We start from the raw sequence: 26730 nt of genomic DNA on the forward strand, positions 1-26730 counted from the left end.
TTGATGACCCCTCTAGTATGAGGATAGTTCTTCTTTTGATAAGAATCTTTAATCCTAATCCTCTGATTGTTGATCATAGTCTTATTGTTTAGAATCCCTTAAAGATTGATATGATTATTTCATGCCTTAAGAACTTTTGAAATGTTATTCAATCTGGCATCTAATTCTTACAAAAATGCAAAGTTTTTAAAAGTTGAATTGCCAAAGGGGCAAAAATGTTTTTTTGAGAATTGCCAAAGGGGCAATATGTTTTCTTAACTTTGTGGATTGGACCTAGACGCAAGTTCTTTTCACACTTATTGATAGGCTCACATATAGCCTAGGGATCCTATTATATTTGAGAACCCAGCGTAGTTCGGGATTACTTCGCGGCTAATCACCGGCTGTAATCCGTAGCGTCATAAAATGATTTTGAGCAATAATTTGGTTAAAAAGTTTTGATTTGAATAATGATGCCATGATACCATATATCTTGTTCCATGATATTATTATGTTTTTCTGATATGATTTATGCTATTGAATTGCGATGAATGTCGTCTTTCAACCTATCTTGATCCTTGAGTCTTGAAAGCCCAGACCTTTCTTCATAACCTTTGTATAGCCAAAGATAGAAATCTGCCACCTAGAGATTTAAAAGTAGAATGCCTCAGATTTTGCTATTTTTATTATTATTGCTTTATAGAAATGCTATATAGTTACTTGCTGAGCTTTTGTGCTCATTTATATTTGCTTTGCTCTAACCATGGCAGTTAAGAAAGAAGATGGCCATACTTAGGCATTCAACACGCATGAGCGTTCCAGGAAGTCCCTACCGTGTCATAGGTTTCCAGATGCCAGAGCAGGTAGCAGTGAGTGTGAGCATGCGTAGTAGATGGAAGAATTCTTTAAGTTGGTTCAGATACAATGAGTTATATGTCGGTTCCAAGTCGGAATTGATTGTGTAATTTAAATATTATTTTGGGTTGTATTATATATTATCTGCTTGGTAGTTATAATCTTGTCTTAAACTTAATCATGTTTGATCCTGTTATTAGTTAATCGGGGTTTATGCTTATTTATTATTAGTTTAATGGTGTGTGAGTCCTCATTTCCTAACCCCGAGATTGAGGTCGTCACAGGTTTGGTATCAGAGCCAGGTTCTAGTCCCTGAGACAATTTAGGATAAAGGTTATTTGAGAAATTATATTGCGAGAGTGTTCGACTCATGTAGAGTTGAGTTAGACTATTAGGTATAGTCTAAGTGAATTAGATAAGAGCGTGAATAGAGTTAGGGCTTTGAGTCAGTTGGGGGTTTATTTAACCCTAATGCTGTTTCGTGGCTGCTATTTTTTTGTCTTCTCTCAGGACCCTAGTTCAGACGATAGCGGTTTTAATTCAGTTTCTGATTGATGTTGATACTTAGGTTGTTGTTCAATATCAAAATTGTTATTAATATAGATGATTGATGTTGACTTCATTATGGGATGTTATGAGCATCAAAGTTCGTATTGATATCTAATTTGATATGACATCAAAATGAGTATTAATATCAAGAGCTGGGAGCTTTGGTGGATAGATTAGCTCGTGAGTCTAGGCAGCAGACTTTAGTGTTGGACGACGAGTGGATAGTTCGTGTTAAGATGGTGGAGCAGTTTCCCGGAGGAGATTGGATGAGGGACCGCCCACTAGTGATGCAGATGTTGAGGACCGGAGGGTTTATAAGATCATTCGTTGGATGTAGTCCGTATTGAGAGAGATCTTGGATAGTTAGATGGTGATGACCATATAGGACCTTTGGTGGAGCAATAGTTGTCGATGTTGTTGTATTATGTTTGGTTTTCTATGGTTGTAGTCAGTAGAGGCTAGGTAGAAGTTGAGGGTAGGAAGGGGGATGTTTTCTAGTTTTTCCTCTATTTTATCCTGTTGTATCATTGTACGTTATGCCCGAACTTATTGTACCTAAACTTCTTTATTATGCACTGTTGAAGCCTTATATAAATCTTTCACCTCGTAAACCCTGGAAATCTTTATCAACTCTTTTACATACCGTGTTTCTAAATACCTTGTAAATCATATCTTGTACCATGTGAGGACCATAACTGATGAGCGAATTATGTAGTAATAGGATTGCATGTGCAAGTGGGTAAAGCTTAAAACCCACAAATGGTTTCAAAAAGAATCTTTATTGTTATATATGCCATGCTATTGTATTACTAAATAATTGCTCAATCACGATTGTAAAGAATGGTCACATCACCAAACCACCAATCAAAAAACTCAAACCCAAGACCAATAACTAAACCAAGATACTCCCATAATGAACCAACTTGTTCAACTTTTGCAAGAACATGTAGCCCCTAAAGTCGGAAACTTCAAACATTTTCAGTCCGTGCATCCCCCATAGTTGTAGGATTGCCAGAACCGATTAAAGCTCTGTCGTGGTTGAGAGAAATGGAAAAGTGTTTGAGTTAGCAGAAGTTAAGGATGAGAAAAAGGCGCAGTATGCAGGTTATTACCTTTAGGTTGAGGCAAGTTATAGGTAGAAATCTTAAAAGGCGCTACTTGAAGGAAAAGTTATAATCTGGGAAAAGTTTACGAAGATGTTTTAGAGAAGTATTTTCCAAATTATATGCAAGACCAGTTGGAGATGAGGTTTCTGAATCTGAGATAAGAAGACATGATTTGTTTTAAGTATAATCAAGAAGGTCACTATTCGACGGAATGCCCAAGTGAAGCAGGGAAGCCGGAATTGACTTATTTTAAATATGGAAAGGTGGGCCATATGGCAAGGAACTGTAAGGAGCCTGTTCAGAAGGTGAATGTGCTTAGGATTACTGGACCATCGCCCTCTACAGCACCAGCAGCTCAGCCAAGGGCAAGAACGTTCAACATGACAATGAAAGATGTTGTGCAGAATGCGGATGTGGTGGCAAGTATGCTTGATATAAACTCAGTAGAAGTTAAAGTATTAATGGATTCTGGAGCAACTAGATCCTTTATTGCTGAAAGTGATATTTCTAAATTAAAGTGTGTTGCATATCCTCTCGAACCTAATTTGATTAGAGAAGTAGTGAATCAAGAAAGAGTTACTGCCAAGAGAATCTGTCCCATTTGCGATATGATTATAGAAGGTCGACACTTTTCTGCTCACTTAATTCTTTTTAAGTTAGGAGAATTCGACGTTCTATTAGGGATGGATTGGTTTTTAAACCACTATATGCAAATCGAATGTAGAAGCAAGAAAGTGAAATTAGAGACCAAGGATGGTATTGAAGTGATATTCAAAGGAAAAAAGCAAGAGAAAAAGTTTCTAATAGTTATCCAAACGAAGAGACTGTTACGACATGGGTGTGAAGCGTATTTAGCACATGTGAAGGATGTAGAAAAGGAGTCCTTAAGGATTGAAGATATTCCAGTAGTTAAAGATTTCCCCAATGTGTTTCTAGATGAATTACCTGGACTACCTCCAGATCGAGAGGTCGAGTTGATGATTGATTTGTCTCCTAGAACGGAATCAATATCGAAAGCTCCCTATCGAATGGTGCCTGTCGAGATAAAAGAGTTAGCGACGTAGTTGCAGGAATTGCTAGACAAAGAAGTTATTTGCCTGAGTGTATCCCTGAGGGGTGTACCAGTGCTATTTGTAAATAAGAAAGATGAAAGTATCAATTATCGCGAATTGAATGAGTTAAGGAATAAGAAAAATATCCTTTACTGTGAATCGACGACTTGCTTTGATAAATTAGAAGGAGTTACTTGTTTCTCAAAGATTGACTTAAGATCTGGGTATCATCAGCTGAAGATTAATTGGACGATATACCCAAGACGGCGTTTCGAATAAGATATGGACACTATGAGTTCTTGTGATGGAGTTTGGATGGACAAATATGCTAGCTGCATTTATGGATCTCAGGAATAGAGTATTCAAGGAATATTTGGATAAGTTCATGATCGTATTATTTATTGACGATATCTTGATATACTCCAAGATGGAGGAAGAATACATGGAACATTTGAGGATTTTTTTGGAGATTTTGAGGAAAGAGAAGTTATATGCAAAGTTTTCGAAGTGTGAGTTTTGGTTAAAGGAAGTTCAATTTCTTGGACATATAGTTAACAGTAAAGGTATTAAAAATAGACCCAGCTAAAATAGAAGCTGTAACGAATTGGGATAGGCCTAAGGCTCCTATAGAAGTCAAAAGCTCTCTTGGATAAGCAGGGTATTACAGGAGATTTGTACAAGATTTTTCTAAGATTGTTGTCCCATTGACTAAGTTGACAAGGAAAAATGAAAAGTTTGTGTAAGTCATATGTCATAGCCTATTTGTATATTCGAGGATTCAACTCAACTCAAATAAGAATGTAATAAGTAAATAGTGGATTGACCGTCAGAGAGATCTCGCAAAATAATATCTGTCAAAGGATTCAGAAACAAGGTTCATCTACAGACTTGAGGAGGTAATTCACTGGAAGAAGTTCAAGAAGTTGATCATGCCTCAGTGATATAAATCAAGATCGTGGATTTAATCAAGTGACAGAGATCTCGTCAGAGTATCAATTAATTACAAGGATTTAATCTGAAGAAAATCAAAGTGTCAGAGTCAAGACATGAAGAAACGTCACGGAAGTTAGTCACTCATGAACCAGACAGTACATCGAGTGTCAACGTTGAAGTGGTGGAATTGATTCATAATTTTCAGTGATTTTCAGAAGATTTGCAGAAGAATGGTTGCTGCTCAAGACTAGAATTAATTCTCTATTAATTAATTAATTCATCTAATTTAATTAAGAAAATAAATTATATCTGCGAAGAATAATTTATTTATTAATTGAATTAATTGATTAATTAATTCTGAATTAATTTTAGGAATTTTCAGAAGTTTAATTGGATTAAATTTAAATCTTAAATCAGCAAGACAAATGGAAATGAACTAGCATGACAATCTGGATTGTCATACCGATTGTCATGCTAGGCCATTTTCCATTGTCATACCGAAAGTTACTCTAGGAGGATAATTGTCTTGCTAGTTCATTCTGATTGTCATGCTAGTTCATTCAGATTGTCTTGCTAGTTCATTTAATTGTCCTACCGAAAGTCTTGCCAGCTATAGGATTGTCATGCCAATTCAATTCTATTGGTTTGTTGATTAAAAAGAAGCAGAAGACCTTCTTTCAATTATCTATCATTCAAACAGAAGAACAAAGAACAAGAAAAGCAGCCGCCTTGAAATATTACATTTTTCATCTGTTTAATCCAAGATTAAATTTCTAGATTGTAAAGTTAAATCCAATCAACTAGAAATCTTTATCTTGTTCTTGTGTAACAATCTAGCGGATCAAAATCCCTAGAACTTAATCTCAAATCGCGTTTAGCATTTGATTCTAATTATTACAAAAATAGAAAAAGTTCATGTCGAATTTATTCTAGATTTGTGATAATTGATTTGAGATTAATACCTTGTAATCGATACAGTTGTTGTAACACATTTCAAGTTTAATAATATTTTTATTTAACTTGAATTTTGTTTCACATTTTTTATTCCGCATTTTATTCGATTATTTGGTACCGTTTGTATTCAACCCCCCCTTCTACAAACACATTGGGACCTAACAATTGGTATCAGAGCCTTCTGATTAACGAACAAATCAAGATCCTAGACTTTTGTGATTTTTCAACTCCTTGAATTTTTATTTATTCAAAAATTCATAATGACTTCACATAAAGTTGGAACCGTTAAAATTCCACAATTTGATAAAGAGAATTATATCATGTGGAAGAAGAAGATGCTATTATTTTTACAAGTTGCAAATCCCAAATATTCAAACTTGTTAAAGAAGGGTATAAAAACTCCGATGGTTATTGAACCGGAGGTAATAATAGATGGTGTGGTGACTACTGAAGCTAGAACCTATCCAAAAGAGCCTGAAGATTTTACTCCTGCTGAGAAGGAAGAAGCCTCCTTGGATGCCAGCCTTCAATTAATATTAATTGATTCCCTTGATCCCTTGATGAACAGACATGTGATGAACTGTAAAAATTCCAAACACATGTGGGAAACTATTGAGGTGATTAATGAAGGCACAGAGGAAGTTAGGGAGAACAAGTTGGAAATCCTAACCTCTGAATATGAACATTTCAAATCAAATCCAGGAGAAGGAATTACTGAAGTGTTTGAGAGGTACAATGCGTTGATCAACAACCTGAACATCAATGGAAAGTATTATTCAATCAGGGAGGTCAACAAAAAGTTCCTTTTAACACTGCCAGCTCATCTTGAACATAGAATCACTGCCATTAGAGAAGCTAGAGATCTGAGTGAGATTTCTTTGGACAGGCTCTATGGAGTGTTAAAAACCTATGAGTTGGAGCAGATTCAACAGAAGGAAGTCTACGGGAAGGATAGAATGGTCAGCACATCTACTGCACTTGTAGCTGAAGGTCAACAACAACAACAATCTCAACAGTTAGAAAGAATGGTACAGTTTTCCAAGGGTGAGGAAAATGAGTTAGTAGCAGAATATGATCCTCCTACTACAAATCAATCAAGTGATGATTTTTATTCCTTGGAAGAGCTGGAGCAATTGGAAGATGAATCAATGGCCCAAATTGTCAAGAGATTCTCCCATGTCAGATTCAGGAGGAATCCCAAGCTTAAGTACAAGTCCAACTACAACAAATTCCAGAAAGGCGGATCTTCATCCTCTAACACCAGCAGTGGTGGGTACAAAACAGGGATGGTTGATCGAAGCACCATTAGATGCTATAACTGCAATGAGTTGGGACACTTTGCCACAGAATGTAGGAAGCCAAAGCAAGTAAGAAAGAACTCTGAAAGGGCTTATCTGGCAAAGGGAAGAAGCTGGGATGATACTGACAGTGAAGATGAAGATGAAGGAAATCTTGCTCTTATGGCTATTGATGGAAAAGCTTCATCGTCAAGAATAGAGGTAAAACTTTCTGATGCTGAAATGGTTTATCATCTAAGAGGTAACTTAGATTGTGCACGTCGTGATAATGAACTGTTAAGTTTACAGATCACAGACCTTGAGAAAGAGGTCAATGAATTAAGACTTGTGCACATTAATCAAGACAAATTAAAAGAACAGGTATCTTTTCTAGAGAATAGAGTTGACTGTTATAGAAAACTCGAAACTATTCTCAAAGACAAGATCACCGGTCTTGAGACTAAGGTTAGAGCCTACTTCAATTCTTGTTCGAAGGCTAAAGAGTTCTACAGTAAGCAAGCTGTTAATCAAACATCTGGAATAGGTTATGATTACAATGCTGCTATTGGAGAATTAGGCATAAACTCCCCTCCCCATGTCTGTGCTAAAGGGAGGGAAGTACCACATGTGCTTAAGGGTGTTGATGAACCCCTCTATAAAGCATCAATTGCTGAACCATTTGATGCGACCTCTTCTGTTATTCATGAAGAAATACGTGCTGAAGATCATGCTAATGAGAAGATTGTTTCCAAGTCAAGTGAGTTGAAAGTTCCAGTCAAAGTTGTGAAAGCAACTGAGACTAACTCAGACACACATGAGTTGGATAACAATAATTCCCTGTCTACCATGCATAAATTACCTGCTGTTAATCACTCTCATGAAGCATGTGGTGTTGCTAATTGTATGTCTTGTGCTTTTAATATGATGTATGCTTATTTTAATGGTAAGCATGTGTCTAATGATAAGACTACTCCTCGTCAGCATGTGAATAACATGAAGCATGATAGGTCTAAGACTGCTAGTCCTTCTAAGGCTAGAAAGGAGACATTTGTGCCTAAGCTTAAACAGAAATTTGTTAAGGCTATTTACAAGGTCAAATGTTCAGTCATTGAGGATGTTGAGATCGTTAAAATTAAAAATGTTGTTTTGACTGACAAAGGACAATTCTACAAGTATGTCGGGCCCAACCAAGTTTGGGTTCCGAAGAAGGTCTAATCCATTTGAAGTGCAGGGCATTAAACAGGTGTAACCGGTAGTGTGGATTCTTGACAGTGGATCATCAAGACATATGACCGGAGATAGAGCCCTGCTATCAGATGTGGATTGAGAAAGCTGGCCCCCTGGTTACATTTGGAGATAACAGCAAAGGTTTATCTGAGGGATATGGCTGTTTACAAGCTGGGAATGTTATCATTGTAATTTTGTATATTGTGCTAGGTTATTATCAGGAAGCAGTATCTAACATATAGCACCAGTGACGAGACTTGAGAATATTACGACATATCAGACACCTGCTGCACATTACACTTGGAATTGTACTCTAGTAAGATGTGTACAAGTGTACTCCTGGTTGGTAAGTCAAAAGAGGAAGTCAATGCACCACAGTTCATGGACTTTGCAGCTGCAGATCTATTGGACTATGCAATTTCTTCTTCACAATCTCACTTCAGGTTGGTATGAACTAGTATACTGCTCAAGCAATCGTCAAGGACATGGTATGGCACTCTAACAGAAGTTATAATTTTATATGTATAAGTAGAGTCGTCATATTAATAACTATCTTATCACTAAGCACAATCATATTGTTTTATATGTGCAGTGGTATATTGATTATGCAACATAACAATTAGTATCTAAAGTACTTGACAAGTATCGGTCAATGATATCTTGTTAACATTATGTTGCAGATATTTGTAAGTTTTTGACATGAATGAGAATTACTTAGACTTTACCCTAAGTGATCAATGTTTTATCAAAAACTCATTCATATTGAAAAACAAAATCAAACTTCTTTCTACATTAGTGATTTCTTATGTCATGTAAAATCTTTTGAAATCACTATTGTAAATCATTTTCTCTCTATTACCATATGTTCTATGATACAGGTTCAGTCTCCAATGACTTTCTTTCATTGACAGTCATGAGGTTGAAAACCCACAACGTCTATCCCAGACTGTAAAGACAAACACAAAAACAGAACCAACCAACACTCTCTTACCACTAAATGTAGTATGAATGAGCGTGAGGGAGATAGTGCCTAGTGCACCACATAAGGAAGGTTCTGTAGTCAACCCAGTAGCTCTGTCTCATACATAGATGAGTAGTATTTAAACCGAGACAACTGCTAGCCCCCATACATCTTCTCAAAAAGATGTAATGGCTGAAAAGGCACAAAAACAGTTACTAGATTCATTCTCTCAACAGGGTGAGTCTATTGAATTTTGCCTGTCAGCCAAGGTATCCGATGTAGTGTCACCACTTCAAACATAATCAATTCTTGATGCACAAGGAGAGGTTACACACACAAAGGATGAGTTGACGGAAACAAGAGTTTCGACCATTTTAAGGTCAGATTCGATTGTTCAAGGTTCGTTAGTGGACCAATTGCCTTTACAGGTATTAGGAGAGGATACTGATCCAAAAGCCATATGTCAGTGGTCAGTGTCTACCTCCCCAGGCTTAAATCCCCTGGATGCATCTGCGGATAGTGGATCTGACATAGGTGCAGATCGGCAACTTGTTGACAATGATTCAGATATTACCTGATAAGTCACAAGGAAATGTCTTCACAGACATTAGAAGGGAACTTTGATCTTTATGCTAAATTCTTTGGATCATTGTTTACCTTCCCAGAATTCAAATCTGGAACCCTAAAAGGGAAACTAGCAACTTGTAGATTATGACTCAGATTTATCTGACGAGTTTAACAAGGATGGGGATTTGTGAACTCCCATTGCACCACCTGTGACCTCCTTTAAGGATGGCTAAGGTGATTTTCCTTGCAGGTACAGCTGGATTATGGAGCTATGAGAGAAGAGTGATACACTTGTGAGAATGAGTGTAAACACGAGTGGAGAGAAGAGTGAAACACATGTGAGGTACACTAAAACAGGATCACACACTCACAGTGAGGAAGAAAGAGAAACTACTTGTTATTTCTTTTCCAACCAAGTGAAATATGAGAACTCCTTCAGACGACGGCATACATTCCTTCTTTAAGGGGGAGATAGAAGCTTAAGTAATAGTTTGGAGGATTCCTCAACTAAGGGGGAGAAATAGCAGGGAGTAAGAAAAAGATCCTACTTGTACACTACACCACACCATTGTTGTTTGTAACTACGGATCCTATTGTACGGGAGAGGTGGTAAACACAAGGTGATTTCCTAGTAAGGGAAGAAGCTGTTAGGGGAGTACCATTGGTTTTTATCTGCGGATCCTATTGTACGGGAGAGGTGGTAAAACGAAGGTGATCTTCTTTAATCAGTTGATTCTCATAGGGGGAGAAGCAAGAGATATGGGCTTCTCAACAGGAAATGTGGTTGTACAAAAGAAGATGAAACTACTTGAAGATATGTTCAGTCTAGAGGAACATCTACTTGGAATCTGGAAAATGTTAAATCTAGTCCAGAACTTTTCTACTATTTACTTTGCATGTATATTTATATCTTTTTCTTATTTGTTAGTTGAGTTATCCTCTAGGTATTTGTGTGTTATTGTCTAACAAACAAATAGGGGGAGATTGTAAGTCATATGTCATAGCCTATTTGTATATTCGAGGATTCAACTCAACTCAAATAAGAATGTAATAAGTAAATAGTGGATTGACCGTCAGAGAGATCTCGCAAAATAATATCTGTCAAAGGATTCAGAAACAAGGTTCATCTACAGACTTGAGGAGGTACTTCACTGGAAGAAGTTCAAGAAGTTGATCATGCCTCAGTGATATAAATCAAGATCGTGGATTTAATCAAGTGACAGAGATCTCGTCAGAGTATCAATTAATTACAAGGATTTAATCTGAAGAAAATCAAAGTGTCAGAGTCAAGACATGAAGAAACGTCACGGAAGTTAGTCACTCATGAACCAGACAGTACATCGAGTGTCAACGTTGAAGTGGTGGAATTGATTCATAATTTTCAGTGATTTTCAGAAGATTTGCAGAAGAATGGTTGCTGCTCAAGACTAGAATTAATTCTCTATTAATTAATTAATTCATCTAATTTAATTAAGAAAATAAATTATATCTGCGAAGAATAATTTATTTATTAATTGAATTAATTGATTAATTAATTCTGAATTAATTTTAGGAATTTTCAGAAGTTTAATTGGATTAAATTTAAATCTTAAATCAGCAAGACAAATGGAAATGAACTAGCATGACAATCTGGATTGTCATACCGATTGTCATGCTAGGCCATTTTCCATTGTCATACCGAAAGTTACTCTAGGAGGATAATTGTCTTGCTAGTTCATTCTGATTGTCATGCTAGTTCATTCAGATTGTCTTGCTAGTTCATTCAATTGTCCTACCGAAAGTCTTGCCAGCTATAGGATTGTCATGCCAATTCAATTCTATTGGTTTGTTGATTAAAAAGAAGCAGAAGACCTTCTTTCAATTATCTATCATTCAAACAGAAGAACAAAGAACAAGAAAAGCAGCCGCCTTGAAATATTACATTTTTCATCTGTTTAATCCAAGATTAAATTTCTAGATTGTAAAGTTAAATCCAATCAACTAGAAATCTTTATCTTGTTCTTGTGTAACAATCTAGCGGATCAAAATCCCTAGAACTTAATCTCAAATCGCGTTTAGCATTTGATTCTAATTATTACAAAAATAGAAAAAGTTCATGTCGAATTTATTCTAGATTTGTGATAATTGATTTGAGATTAATACCTTGTAATCGATACAGTTGTTGTAACACATTTCAAGTTTAATAATATTTTTATTTAACTTGAATTTTGTTTCACATTTTTTATTCCGCATTTTATTCGATTATTTGGTACCGTTTGTATTCAACCCCCCCTTCTACAAACACATTGGGACCTAACAGTTTGTTTGAACAGATAAGTGTGAAGGAAGCTTTTAAAATTTAAAGAAAAGGTTGGTAACCGCATCAATGTAGGTTTCACCCGACAAAAAGGTAAGTTTGTGATCTACAGCTATCCTTCGTATAAAGGGCTAGGTTGTGTGTTGATGCAACACGAGTAAGTGATAGTATCTGTGACAAGGAAATAAAAGCCATACGAGCATAAATATCTTACGCATGATCTAGAATTAGCAGCGATTATATTTGCCCTTAGGATTTGGAGGCATTATTCGTATGGTGTAAAGTGTGAGATTTATACGGACCATAAAAGCTTAAAGTATATTATTACGTAGAATGAATTGACTATGTGGAGAAGGAGATGGTTGGAATTGATCAAAGATTACGACGGTATTATCAGCTATCCTCCTGGAAAGGTGAATGTTATAGCAGATGCGCTAAGCCGTAAAGAAGGGTTGAATGTGTTAAACTTCATTTGAGGAATTAATCAAAGATTTTGGGAAGTTGGAAATAGAAGTGCGAATTCCAGAAATGGGAAGTGAGGTAATGTATGCAATGACTTTTCAGCCAAAAAATTTAGAAAAGATTCGATGTCATCATGAACAAATGATGAACCACGAGAATGATAAGTTGCCTGGAAAAAAAATTAAGGCTCAAAAGGATAATAAAGGAATATAGCAAGTTGCTCGCGTATCTGAAATTTTTAGTGTTATGGAATTGAAACATGAGATTTTTCATGAAGCACATAACTCAAGATTATCGATTCACCATGGAAGTACAAAAATGTAAAAGGACTTAAAAGAAATTTATTGGTTGCCAAATATGAAACAGGAAGATTACGAAATGGATAAGTAAATGCTATATGTACCAGAAAGTAAAAGCGTAACATCAGCGCCCGAGCGGATTGCTTCAACCACTAGACATACCTGAACGAAAATGGGAGCTTATTGCGATGAATTTCGTGGTAAGATTACCAAAGGCTAAGTCTAATCATGACGCAATATGGGTAATAATTGATCGATTGACAAAGTAATCGCGTTTCTTGCATATCAGTGAAAGATTCTCATTGGAAAATTTTAGTTAAGATGTATGTGGATGAAATCGTGATGCGTCACGGAGTTCTAGTATCTATCGTATCCGGTAAAGATCCGAAATTTAACTCGAGATCTTGGCGACAAATTCATGATCATTTGGAAGCTAAATTGAAAAATGAGTACGGCATATCATCCGCAAAACATCGGACAAAGCGAAAGGTCTATCCAGATTCAGGAAGAATGGCAAGTTGAGTCCTAAATATACTGGACCATTCGAAGTGCTAAGGTAAATTAGAAAAGTAGCATATAAGTTAGCGTTACCTCTGCAGATGCAACATCTTCATAATGTGTTTCACGTTTTTCTTCTGAAGAAGCTTAATGCTGATGTTGGTCATGTGATTGAGCTAGGACCCGTGGAAATTCAACGAGATCTATCATATGTGGAGCATCCAGTATAAATTCTAGATCGTAAAGAAAAAGCGCTTAGAAATAAAGTGGTGCCTCTAGTTAGAGTTTTATGGAGAAATCCCAGGATAGAAGAGTCAGCTTGGAAATTAGAAAGTGAATTGCGGGAGAAATATCCCCATTCTATTTGTTTTGATTAGATTCTGAGGACAAAATCCTTTTAAGGGGTGTAGAATGTAACGACTGGGAATTTTCGTGAATTAATTATGCGAGTAAAGTGTAATTATGTGAATTATGTGTTATTATGTGAGAATGGAAATATTTAAATAGATATTATATTCCAGTTTGACGTGTCAGCTGGTATAAAGAGAATGATTGTGAAGCATAGTTGAAAAAGCTCAGCGTCGGACCGTCAGTCCGGACGCGACCCGTTACGCGAAGAATGAATATTAGTAAAAGGAAAATTTTATAATTAAGTATATTTCATTACGATACGTGATATGTGAATCTATTAAGGTGCATGATTAAGTGATTATATGCTTGTATGATATTATTTGGAATTTTAGAAAATAAGAAGTACATTAATTGCTATTTATATAGGTTATATATGAGTTTTTATTCTTTCATAAAAATAGTTTTTAAAATTATTTTTATTTATAACTTTTGAATTTGATTTTATTAAATTCCTAAAATTCTAAGATATTTTATGATGTCACTCTTGTAATTTATAGATTTATGGTTTTATTTATAAAATGTATTCTTTATAATTAATTAGATTAATAATTATTAGATTACCAAATTGCCCTTCCATGCATTTCCACTAACAATATAAGAGAAGGGTAGTTTTCAACTTATCATTGACCATATCATCCTTGCATGCATTTTTGTGCTAGTAGTGAGAGAAGGGTAGATTGGTAATTTCAAAACTCCACTAACTTGTGCACATGAGAGAATAAAATAAAGAGCTTTTCACTCCACTCACCACTTCACTCATCTCATTTTTTTCCACTCTCTCCCCTCTCTTCTCTCTTTTCTCTCTCGGCTCTCTCCCTCTCTTGTTTTCACTCTCTCACTGAGCTCTCTCTCTCTTTCTCTTCTTTACATGCAACACCTAATTCTACTTATAATTTTAATACCTTGTCATTAATCTTCATCCATTTCAATTCTCTATCCATATACTCTTTGCATGTAATCATTTAATGGAGTTTTTGTATCAACATCTCTTGGTTAAATCTAAGAAAATACAATTTCTTAGTTTATGACCTTAGGAGAGAGTATAGTACATAAGTTATGTGATTTTCTTGGTTTGTTTTGGAGATAGGTTCGACTTTTGCTATTAAAAAGGTGGGTTTTTATTTTAATTCAAAGCTAAAAAGTGTTTTGGTTCAAAGATTTGGTTTTTGGTACGAATGAATAGGTTTTAATGTTCGATTGGTTTTGATGATATATATATATATATATAAACCTTTGTTTTTGAGTTGGTTTCCTTGCATGCATGTAAAGTCCTAAGTGTAATCAATTTATATTTTGTTTGGTTTGGAAAGAAGATGGGTTAAATGATTAGATCATGGGTTTAATTAAGTTGGATTTGTGATTTAGAGTATTGCATGTTGAGTTGATTGATTGTATGTCGTATCAACAAGTTGTTTTGTTGTTAATTGGGTTATTATTTAATTTGGAAATATAATTTGGTTTATATTGGATATGTGAGTAGATAAGTATGAATAAGTTAAGTTTTGATTATTAAAAGCATGAATTTCACTCGGTTTTCAAAGGAATAAATGATTGGATTTATGCATGTTAAGATTTTGTTCAAAAATAATGTTTTGGTTCAGTTTTTGATTTAAAAGAAATGATTTCAAGAAGTGTTCTTATTTGGAATGGATTAAAATAGGTTAAAATTGTAAATGGAACCTTGCATGTCGATATTTGATAAATTGTTTGTGTTTTATTGAAAAAGCCGAATGGTATATGGTATTAAAAAAATGGTTGATTCAAGTTGTGTGGTCAATTTGTTTTTAAAGTCTAATTATATGGTTTGTGTAAGATTTATTTGGTGTTTAAAAGATGTTTGGTTAGTTGCATGTCAAGTTAAGTGGTTGCATGTTGATTTCTTGGCTTGCTACCATTTGTTTTTGTTCAAATTTTATAGTTAAAATGAAGGAATAGTTGTTTGGTTATCGAGTTATTTAGATCGTGATTGTTTTGTTAAGATATAGATTTAAGTATACAAGTATATACTCGCTATATGTTATATGAGTACTCTATGATTATGCTTGAATATACGAGTTAAGTATATAAGTATATACTACTAAGTGCTATGTGAATATTCTGTGATTATACTCGTGTATATAAGTTAAGCTTTGTTAGAAATATGTTGTGAACTTGTTGATAAGTTAAACAAAACACCTTAGTAGATTTAACTTTGTGAATTTTGTAGCACTCGACGGATGATCAAATATAGTCCCGACGGATGATTTAATATAGTCCCGACGGATGACAATTTGACATCCACCGGGTGAGCAGCTTATGTAATAATAAGTTTTGTAGCACATTTCTGCAAACAACTTTGTGTAGCTTCTGTAGGAGTATATGAGTCATGTTGACTACTAGTGGATATGCAGAATAGGTTGATTAATTGTAAATATAAGATGTCTTGTAATTCTGTATAAGTGAAATGGAGTCAAGTGACAAATAGCTACCCGACGGATGATCAACAAAGCTACCCGACGGATGACAAACATATATCCGACGGATGATCAAATTCAAATATCTATTAACAGTGACAACACAGTCACATGCATTGGGTGTTTGCAAAAGGAATGTGGCAGCCTGTTAAGCAGGAATTTGAGAACAAAGAAGCATTACCATTTCCATGCATTTGTGAAGTTATTCAAAGATGGTGGAATAGAGTAGTGAAGCAGCATGGAGTTAGAATAGATATGTTTTGTTTTATTATCTTGTCTTATTATCATGTAAACTTGGTGATATATAAACGAAGTGTATCTAGTAGAACATTAAAAACTAAGCAAACATATTTCAAAGAGAGATAGAAAAAGTTGTTGTTAGGTAATGAATCACACACAGGGGGGGTGAATGTGTTTTTTCTGATTTTAGGCTTTTCTTGAAAGTTAATGGTTGAACAAAGTAAATTAAATCTTGTATAGAAAAGTGTTCATGCATAATTTAAACTTGCATAAAATAAAGAACACAAATCTTCAAAACTCACTTCATTTTTATATTAAAAATTAAGACTGTTTTGCTGCAAAAATTTTAAGCTTTTTGATGTTAAAGAGCTTAGCTTCTTCTTGAGAGTGATACAAGAGATTTGATCTAAATTGTTGCTTCTAACTAGAGGACCAGTGTTAACTTTATAACTCAGTTAACTGCTGGTTTACACAGTGGATAATAAACATGCTATTAGCTTTTCTAAACTGTCACTTGTTATTTCTATTTATAGAAAAGTAGATTTTCCATTTTTGGCTTAGCATATCTTTAGCATCCCGTGTTTACTTTAATCTTCCTCTGTCAGTTAATCTTTGCCATTGATCTTGCACACTCTTCAAGCTGCTCTTTGTAGACTTGTCAATCCAGCTGTTGGATTGTTTGTTGATGGTTTATCTTGGATATTAAACTGATCTGCAATTCTGTACTTTGAGACTGTACTTCGAGATCTCCAGTTTGAATTAATAAAACACTTGACATCTCGATAAGTACATAGGCTTATCGAGATCTTTAGCATTCCATATTGAGTTTGACTTGTAGAGGTCTTCAGCTTGTCGAGATCTCTAGTCTTCACATCTTCACTATGACTTATCGATAACTCGAAGTTCTCTAGTGATGGAATGACTTGTCGATATCTCCAATCTTCAGTTCTTTAAAATTGGCTTGTCGATATCTTCTTGAGTTCTCGAGTAGCTTTCCTGACTTCTCTACTCCCGGTGGATATTTCTCATCCGTCGAATAGATATATAGCTCATCCGTCGAGTAGATATTGCTCATCCCTCGAATAGATATATAGCTCATCCATCAAGTAGATATTGCTCATCCGTCGAGTAGATATTGCTCATCCATCAAGTAGATATTGCTTATCCGTCGGTACTCTCTGGAGTTCTCGAATGACTTCTCTATAACATTAAATCTGTGACTTGTAGAGATCTTGACTTAGAATATTTTTCTCCAAACAGATTTATTCAACTCCAAGCTTCTTCAAAATTCTTCTGAGGCATGATCTTCTTAATCTTCTTCTAGATAGAATCCTTAGGCTTGATACTGTTTTAGGAAAAAGACTCCACAGTCTGCTCCTTTGCATTTTTACAGACTTTAAGTGTTACAAGTACAAAATACAAATTTAGATAACAATACAACTTACTTAGGGTTGACCCCAAGCTTAACTGATTACTGAAAATAACTGTTCATTAATCTTCTACTCAGATCAGGTGTCCATTTGATTTGCTTCATACTATGATCAGAGATGCCAATGACATTGTTAGCTCCAGTAATCTTTGACATCATCTATTATATATTACAATCTCCCCCAACTTGTTCATTATGAAATTATACACAAGTTCTGATTGATGATGTCAAAACTTTAACTAAATGCAGAATCCAATCTTCCCATCTTATCTTCTTTTGTTGAGTTGCATTTAAATTTATTCTTCTCTCCCCCTATGAAGAATAGAATATTTTATTATCTGGCAACATCCATCAGCTGTTTTGGCAGGCATTTAGATATATTCTCCCCCTTTTTGACATTATCTCCAGGTAGAAAGATCCAGCTAGATGCACATTTTTCAAGCTACTGTCATTGTCCATTTAGAACACTGTCTGCAGCTTCAAGCTCCAGTGAGATTTGTGGAGATGAGTTTATCAAATAGAATTGAGGTTCCACTTAATTCTGCAGAAAGAGTTTGTCAAAAAAAATCCTAAGCTCTCTGTTCTTTTGAATAAGTAGTCTCACTACTTCTCATTGCACTAGTCTCATGACTTTTGAGAGTCAGAGTTCCCTCACAAGGATTGCTAAATCCATACACTCATCTACCTCTCCTTTTTTCAGGAAGGATCCTGCCTCTCTTATTCTCTGTTTTTCTCTCAATCTTTTCTCTTATTCTCACATGAAAGGCTCAGTTGTGTTTGACCTACAGAAATAATAGGGGGCTGAGAAGAGTTGTCTGTGATCATATGATTAGGGGTAATTCATGTAGGTCTAATCATACTCATTTCATCAGATAAGAGAATACTAACTTGAAGTTGTGAGGTGAATGAATCATTTAGAACACCTGTGAGTAGGGTCACGGTTTGACTCAAAAATTGTTCTGTGGTTTAAATAGTGTGTTGTTCCTCACTTGTAGTGGGAACCTTCAATTGAATTGGAGGGTATTTGACTAGGTTACTATAATATACACCACCCTCAAACCATTGTATGCCTTGCAACATACTGACACATAAATGTGCTATACTTGCCCTTCTCATGACATTGTCATAGGCAATTGTACTTCTAGCTTTGACTGCTAAGGCAGCTTGTGCTAGAGTTATGAGGGGAGTTGTTCTTATTTTAGGAACCTCCAATTGAATTGGAGAGGATTTAGATAGCTCCCCCTCAGGAGTACTACCCTCAAACCTTTCAGTCTGTGAAGACTATTTTGCACATGAAGGTGCATTAGGAATGCTCATGGGTTATTCAGTAAAAACTGATAAACGTCCATAATTGTGGTGGTTTTTCTTCTCAATCAACAAAACACTATGAAGAACATTATGAAATTGATGTCCTTTTGTGAAACAGGTTTCTTTTGAGAGTCACCTGAGTTGGATTATGTTTGAGTTTGTGTTTGAGTTGCTGTATCTGAGAGGACTGCAGTTTGATTTATAGATGTTTATTGAGAATAAGAGTAATGATGAATAATAAAGGGTGAAGCATTTTAATTTATAGATGGAGTAAAGATAGAAACCAGGAGACTCTTGAGTTACCCGGATAATAAGAGTAATAATCACATAAGCATATTTGACAGTTAGAAATGACTAGTTACTATTCCCCATGCAAGTACTCAAGAATCTTAGTTGACTATTTAGAATGACTGTTCCCTATGCAAATAAACAAGTACTCCCTACACAAAAGTAACTCCTCATATCAGCATATAGTCAAATAATTTAACCATTAACAGCTATCTCAAAACATTAGATATAAAGTACTAGTCTACTTACATTAGACTAACATATTTAAAAAAAATTATAAGCGCATAAATATGTCAATAAGTCAGAGTAATTATAGACAAAGTATGTCAAAAGTATTTTGTTGAACATAATTGATGAATTAAATTATTTCAGTTTTTCATACTTTTTGCTTTTTTTTATTAACTTCATATAGTTAGAACATGAATTAATAAATATTCAGTTTGCTTAGAATTTTGAGAAATTTTAAGTTAAAATAATCGAGAAGTCTGGGTATTTATAGTAAAGGTAGATGACTTGTCGAGAACTCAAAAATAAACATTTGTAGTTGTCTATCGAGAAGTCATTTAGAGAAGTGAAGTACATATCGAGAAGTCATTTTAAATTACACTTATAGAGAACTCAAACATGACTCATCGAAATGTCAAATAAATGCCCAGTTTGTCCAAAAAGTGGACTGAATTAATTCTAACTTTTATTTGAATAAATTCAAAATAAAATTAGAATAACTTTTCTAAAAGTATTTTACCAAAATAATTTATCAATTTAAATTATCTCAGTTATGAGTTTTTAATAAGTCAAGAATTGTACTTGTAGAGAACTCTGTGAATGAACACCATTAGAGAACTATACAAGGACTAATCGATAAATCATTTTAAACCTATCGAGAAGTCACTCGAGAAGTCAGTAAGTTCACTTATCGAGGACTCACTCGAGAAGTCCTAAAATGACTTGTCGAAAAGTCAATTTATACTTATCGAGAACTCAGTTCTCTAAATACTTTTGGTTATTGTAATTCTGCCTTGAGTTAATTTTACATATTAAGGATGTAAATTAACAACTAAGCAGTTTACTCAGAATTTGAAAAATTCCAAGTTAATTGAATTTGAAAAACAAATATACAGAGATTTCTGAAATATTTATAATTCATATTTCAGTTAATTTCCAATTTAATCAAATTAATTTTGATTTACTAGAGATTAATCTGCTGCAAACCATTAGCTGAGTTCTTGCGTTTAGGATGAAGAATTGAGCATACCAATTTCACTTACAAGTCTAGTGAAAGTTGTTTCATCCAAAGGTTTAGTAAAAATGTCAGCTAGTTGTTTTGCTGTTTGTACAAAAATGAGCTCAATAGTACCATTAGTAGCATGTTCTCTAATAAAATGGTACCTCACATCAATGTGCTTTGTCCTAGAATGGTTCACCAGATTAGCTACTATAGATATAGCACTAGTATTGTCACACATGATAGGAATTTTGTGTAACACTAGGCCATAATCCATTAGCTGATTTCTAATCCAAAGCACTTGAGCACAACAACTTTCTACAGCTATGTATTCAGCTTCAGCTGTAGAAGTTGATACAGATTGTTGTTTCTTGTTATACCAAGATACAAGTCTTTATCCAAGAAATTGACAGCTTCCACTGGTACCCTTTTTGTCAACCCTGCATCCAACAAAATCTGCATCTGTGTATCCAACAGCTTCAAAACCAGTTCCCTTAGGATACCATAATCCCAAGTTAGGAGTCCCCTTCAATTATCTGAAAATCCTATTTACAGCCATCAAATGTGATTCTTTTGGATTGGCTTGAAATCTTGCACATAGACATGTTGCAAACTTGATGTCTGGTATACTTGCTGTTAAGTAAAGCAATGATCCAATCATCCCTCTGTAGCTTGAGATATATACACTCTTGCCCTTTTTATCCTCATCCAACTTTGTTGCAGTAGACATAGGTGTAGATACAGGAGAATAATCAACCATTCCAAAAAATTTCAAAAGATCCTTAACATATTTAGTTTGGCTAATGAAGATACCATCATTTCTTTGGCTGACTTGAAGTCCAAGGAAGTAACTCAGTTCCCCCATCATACTCATTTTATATTCACTTTGCATAAGCTTAGAGAATCTTTGGCACAGCTTCTCATTAGTAGAACCAAAGATGATATCATCCACATAGATCTGAACTAGGATCATATCTTCACCATGTTTCTTGTAGAAGAGAGTCTTGTCTATGGTTCCTCTAGTAAAACCATGCTTCAATAGGAAATCTGATAGTGTGTCATACCAAGCTCTAGGTGCATGTTTTATTCCATATAGAGCCTTGAGTAACTTATATACAAAATTTGGAAATTTTGGATCCTCAAAGCAAGGAGGTTGTTGCACATAAACTTCTTCTTCTAGCTCACCATTTAGAAAGACACTTTTGACATCCATTTGATACACTTTAAAATTTAAATGTACAGCAAATGCTAGAAAAATTCTTATAGCCTCAAGTCTTTCAACATGAGCAAAGGTTTCATCATAATCAATCCCTTCTTCTTGTGAGTAGCCTTTTGCAACCAACCTTGCTTTGTTTCTGGTAACTATACCATTTTCATCCATTTTGTTCCTGAACACCCACTTTGTTCCAATAATGCTTCTGTTCTTTGGTGCAGGAACTAACTTCCAGACTTTGCTTCTTTCAAACTGATTCAGCTCTTCTTACATGGCAGATATCCAGTCAGGATCCAGTAGAGCTTTATCAATTTTCTTAGGCTCTATTTGAGACAGAAAACATGCATGCGGGCACTCATTTGCAGTTGCACTTCTAGTCCTCACACCAGCAGTACGATCACCAATAATAGCTTCTCTGGAGTGACTTTTATCCCACTTTCTTGTGTGAGTTTGTTGACTTGTGCCTTCATCATTTTCTTCATTATTGGTGTGACTGGTAGATCCTTCTTCTCTTTCTCCCCCTGAGTTTGTGCTATCAAATTCAGGTGTTTGAGATGAGCTTCCATTCCCATGATTTTTTTGTTCAGTAGTCTCCTCATTCATCATTTGTTGTGCATTAACTTCAACTTCTCCATCAGAATCACTATCAATGTTGAGGATTTCAAATGCAAGGGCTTCAGCTTCATTATCATCTAGGCATTCCAAGTCTGGACACTTGTCATCATCAAAGGTCACATATGTGCTTTCCATGATCTTCTTTTGATCAATCACATAGACTTTGTAGGCTGTTTTTTATAGTGAATATGTTACGACCGGTATTTCTAAATCTTATTTATAATTGTGTGTTTATATTTGAGATTTAAATTGTGTGGAATTATAAATGTGGGTGATCTATATGTTGAGTGCCCATAAACTAAGTGTTTAATGTATTAGTTTATACAAAAAATTTTGAAAGGAAGATCTTATTATTTAGTATATTAAATGATAATCAAAAGTATTTCATTCTATATGAAAAATCAATTTTTAAAAAAATCTTTTAACAAAAAAAATTCAAATTTTATATCATTAAATTTCTAAAATTATAAGCTATTTTATGATATATATTTTGTGATTTATGGAAGTGTATTTATATTTATAGAAATTGTTTTATATAGATTAGTTGATTTTTAATTTGCAATTTACTTAGTTGCCCATGCATGCATTTTACTTCCAACACAAGATAAGGGCAAACTTGGAAATTCCAACCCTACTAACTACTACTTCACTAGCCAAAGTACATAAATAACCATGCATGCAAATCTTGCTAGTAGTGGAAGAAGGATATAATAGTAAAATTTAACTCCACTTACTACATACCTTTGAATATTATTATTTGAATAACCAAAAGCTAGTAAAAACACTCAACCTCACCTCATTCTCACTTCACTCCATTCCACTCTCTCCCATCTTCTCCCTCTCTCGGTCGAAGCCCCCACCCCCCATTCTCCTTCAGTTTTCATTCAAACATCCACCCTCCATTAAGTAATCTCACTTCCCATATATTGTTCATTTATAATCCAAAGAGTTTATGATGAACAATCTATGTTTTAATCTTGCATGGTAGTGTTTTGTTAAACTCAAAGTGAACACCTTTGATTCTTGTGAATCTAAGGTTTTCACCATGAGATATATTAACATGGGGTTGAGAATGGCTAGATATGAGTGTGTCACACTTGTGCAAATGCTGTTTTCACCCTAATCCATTCGGCCATGACTTATTCTGAGCCGAATGGATGGTGTTCTTATTGCTTTGTTTGATTTTTGTATGTTTATGTGATAATAACATGAATTTGGAAATAAAAACTTGATAAAACTCTTTGCATGCTAAGTGATCATAATTTTTATGGCTAATGCTAGGCTTGCATGTTGATTCTATGATGAAATTTATATGGAAACCATATTGTTTTTGGCTTGTAAGTTCGAGAGCATGCATGTATTGGTTCAACTCATGATTTTTGAAAGTTCTTGATCATTTTGATTAATTTTTTGTTAATAAACTCGAACTTCAGTTGAGTTAAGATATTAACTACGATTTGTGCTCTTTGTTATGTGATTTTGATTCATATATATATGGAGGACTTGAGTTGTTATTCTCAAAATTGTGATGACTTGAAATTAGTGTATTATTTTGACTCTTGTTTTGCTATATTGCACTTTAGGTAAGGGTGATCTCCACTAAGCCAATATTATGTGTGGGAGTGTTAGTTCAGTAGGTTTCCTTGGTTGAGGTTTAGTTTGGGTTTTGGTTGATGTTTGGTTTGGCTTGTCAAGTGGGAAACATGGTGGAAAGGGTACATTAGATTCTGCAGATTTTCAGTTTGGTATCATGAGGTTTAGGGTGAGATATGACCTTGTCATTGTAATGAACTTTGAGGCCCAAGCCACCAGAAGCTATTACTAGGAGTATATTTCATATTTTAGATGTTAATTAGAGGTTTGTAGGTTGTTTGATTAGGTGCACAAGTGAAAACGCTAAATCTGTCCTGTAGGGGACAGTTTGACTGCAACCTAGAAATGAGGAGTTTTGACCATGTCATGGGTAGGCCCTCACTAGGCCTTGGTTGGCCCTAGTTAGAGGGAGTTTCAGAGGTGATTTCCAGCCATATTTCATATGAATTGAGTTAGAATCATGTGTCACAAGTTAGTGCAAAACATGACACTTTTCTGTCTAGAAAACAGGGGAACCGTGGACTTTAAGCTTAGGCCTAGGGAGGCCTAAGCTAGGCCTTTGAGTCAAACCAAGTTTGTGAGTTACCTTATGATCAGAAGAGTCTAGTTTAGAAGTTTTGGAGGTAAACTTGAGGTGTAAGGGTGTCAACTGTACTCAAGAAACCATTGATGTCATCCTGAAATCACTATAATGAGCACATTTACTTAACATTTAAATTTAGAGCACTTATGAGTGAGGCCTAGGTTGACCATCACAGTTGTAAGATAGCATGGGGTCATTAGAGTGTAGGGCCTAGGTCAGGTTCAATAAGAACTTGATGGTTTAGGAAAGGCACTTCGAGTTATGAGGTCAATATTAGGAGTTTTGACTAGTTTAGCATAACTAAGTGACTTGAGTAAGTGGAGTGAGATCATCCAAGCTTAGTGATGCAATATAGCATGTTGATATATTATTATGTACTTAACTATGTTATGTGAGCATATGTGGCTATGTGAACTATTATGCTTATAAGGTAATTGTAAGCATGTATGTGTATATAGGCCTAAGTGTCAATGTGCTTAATCTCGGTTTATAATTAGGTTGAGTTGCTGAGAATATATTATAATGAGGTTATTATTATTTTATGTAGGCTCACGAGATGAGGATAAATTTTCCATTAAAGTCGAGTAAAGCTCTCAGTTGCTCCTACCTGCCAGTCAAGTCAAGCCTTGCTCAAGGCAAGTGTTTCAACCTACCTTTTGTTTACACTACAAGTGTGTGCTAACCCAGTTTTTATATATGATGCAAGTATTCTAAATCACCTTGATATACATATATACATGATCCAAGTGTTTTCAATTCTATCTTTCATATTATATGCAAGTGTCATGAACCCTCAAGTATCTAATGCAAGTAGTTTAACTTTACTTGAAGATTGTTATGCAAGTAACTCAAAACTCATACCATGCTAATATACCAAGGTAATATTGATGTTGAACCCTGTATAAGTTATACTCAGTAACCTTCTCTTGACACCTAAAAGTCAGTTATTTCTTAACGTTGTTCATGATTGCTTGATAATTCTATTCTTACCCCTAAACCATGATACCCTGTTATACTTTGAATTGATGCTTACCTCCTTTATTTTTTAATACCTGTGTCTTATCTGGAACCACTGCATTGAACCTAGTTTGACCAAGCTTTTTTTTCAATAACCCTGTTAAACTTCATTACCAAGTCCTTAAAAATCTTGTTTAATATTGTAATATCTTTAAACATTAAATTGCTGATCTATCTAAAGCCAAACCTATGTAGTTACAACTAACAACTTTAGTTCTTGCACCCTGAGTTAATGTCATTGTAACACCCCCAGATCCGGGGTCGGGGATCCGGGTTGTCACGGTCTTTCTTTCCACAATATCACTTCACTTAATTAATAATAAATAACCTCATGCTGTGACCCCATACTAACACACACCACAACCCGTTATAGTCTCAGAGATGAAATTGAAATAAGTACAAGTCTTTGAATCCACAATTTAAAATTATTACAACCCAAAATGATTACTTGATAATTTACAGTTAATTGCCATTATCTGCCACAAGTTATAATTATACATAATTTGATTCTCAAAAGTAGATGGTCTGAACTACAATGGATCTACCTCTGCAGCTATAGCAGCTACAACATCATCGGGAAGACGCGGGGCGCTTCCCACGCGCTTGCGCTGGGTCTGCTGGAGTCTGGCCATCTCTCCTAACTGTTGTTGTGTGATGAAGAAATAAAGCAAGAGTGAGCCTTACAGCTCGCAAGATAATACATAGTGATAACAATAATATAAGTATCTAAATGGATACTCACTAGAATCTTTATCGTGTGTAAGATAATTACTTACTAGATATAATGTAAAAACAAGGAATGAAGTTACCAATACTTCACCACACTTATATCATTTATAAAGCTACTTGAACTACCACCGTTCAAAGTATTATAAGTTTTAAGAAAAACATCCCATAGATGAGACCACAAGTTAAGACTTGAATAGATTCAATCTTTGAAATATTATTGAATGAAAAAGTTATGAGATACTTTATTTAGTCCCGATATATATATATCCACATATATATATCTCTAAAACATTTCCTGGAACCTCTGTTATGTAAAGTATGAACAGAGTTTGAAACATCCAATGAATTTTGGAAAGGAAAAGAATTTTGGCATAAACCAGATATCTTGCTGATCAGGCAAAGATACCCATTAGTAACCTTTTCTACTAGTAGATGGACGAATTCCCCACTGGTCATCACCCTGGCCGCATTAGGACCTATGCTGGACTGCCACTCAGCCACTTATGCATTTGATGGACTCCCACTGAGCCACTTACACTATCATGGACGCCCACTGAGCCCATGTTGCTTATGCCGACTCAATAGATGGACTTACTTCCCGAACGTTGGGT

The 26730-nt window shown here is 34.9% G+C and overlaps 1 protein-coding gene across 1 annotated transcript; it reads left to right on the forward strand.

Annotated features, from left to right (window-relative positions):
- Window positions 1-2950: 2950 nt before the first annotated feature.
- LOC141665206 (uncharacterized) lies at window positions 2951-3553 on the forward strand. Its single transcript, XM_074471186.1, has one exon. It carries the CDS (start codon window positions 2951-2953, stop codon window positions 3551-3553), a length of 603 nt encoding a protein of 200 aa, XP_074327287.1.
- The last annotated feature ends 23177 nt before the right edge of the window (window positions 3554-26730 follow it).

This window comes from Apium graveolens, chromosome 6 (genome assembly GCF_009905375.1).
Source record: "Apium graveolens cultivar Ventura chromosome 6, ASM990537v1, whole genome shotgun sequence".
NCBI lineage: Eukaryota > Viridiplantae > Streptophyta > Magnoliopsida > Apiales > Apiaceae > Apium > Apium graveolens.

Coding starts and splice junctions, on each gene's coding strand:
- LOC141665206 (XM_074471186.1), top strand. CDS start 2,951: ATGGATTCTGGAGCAACTAGATCCTTTATTGCTGAAAGTGATATTTCT.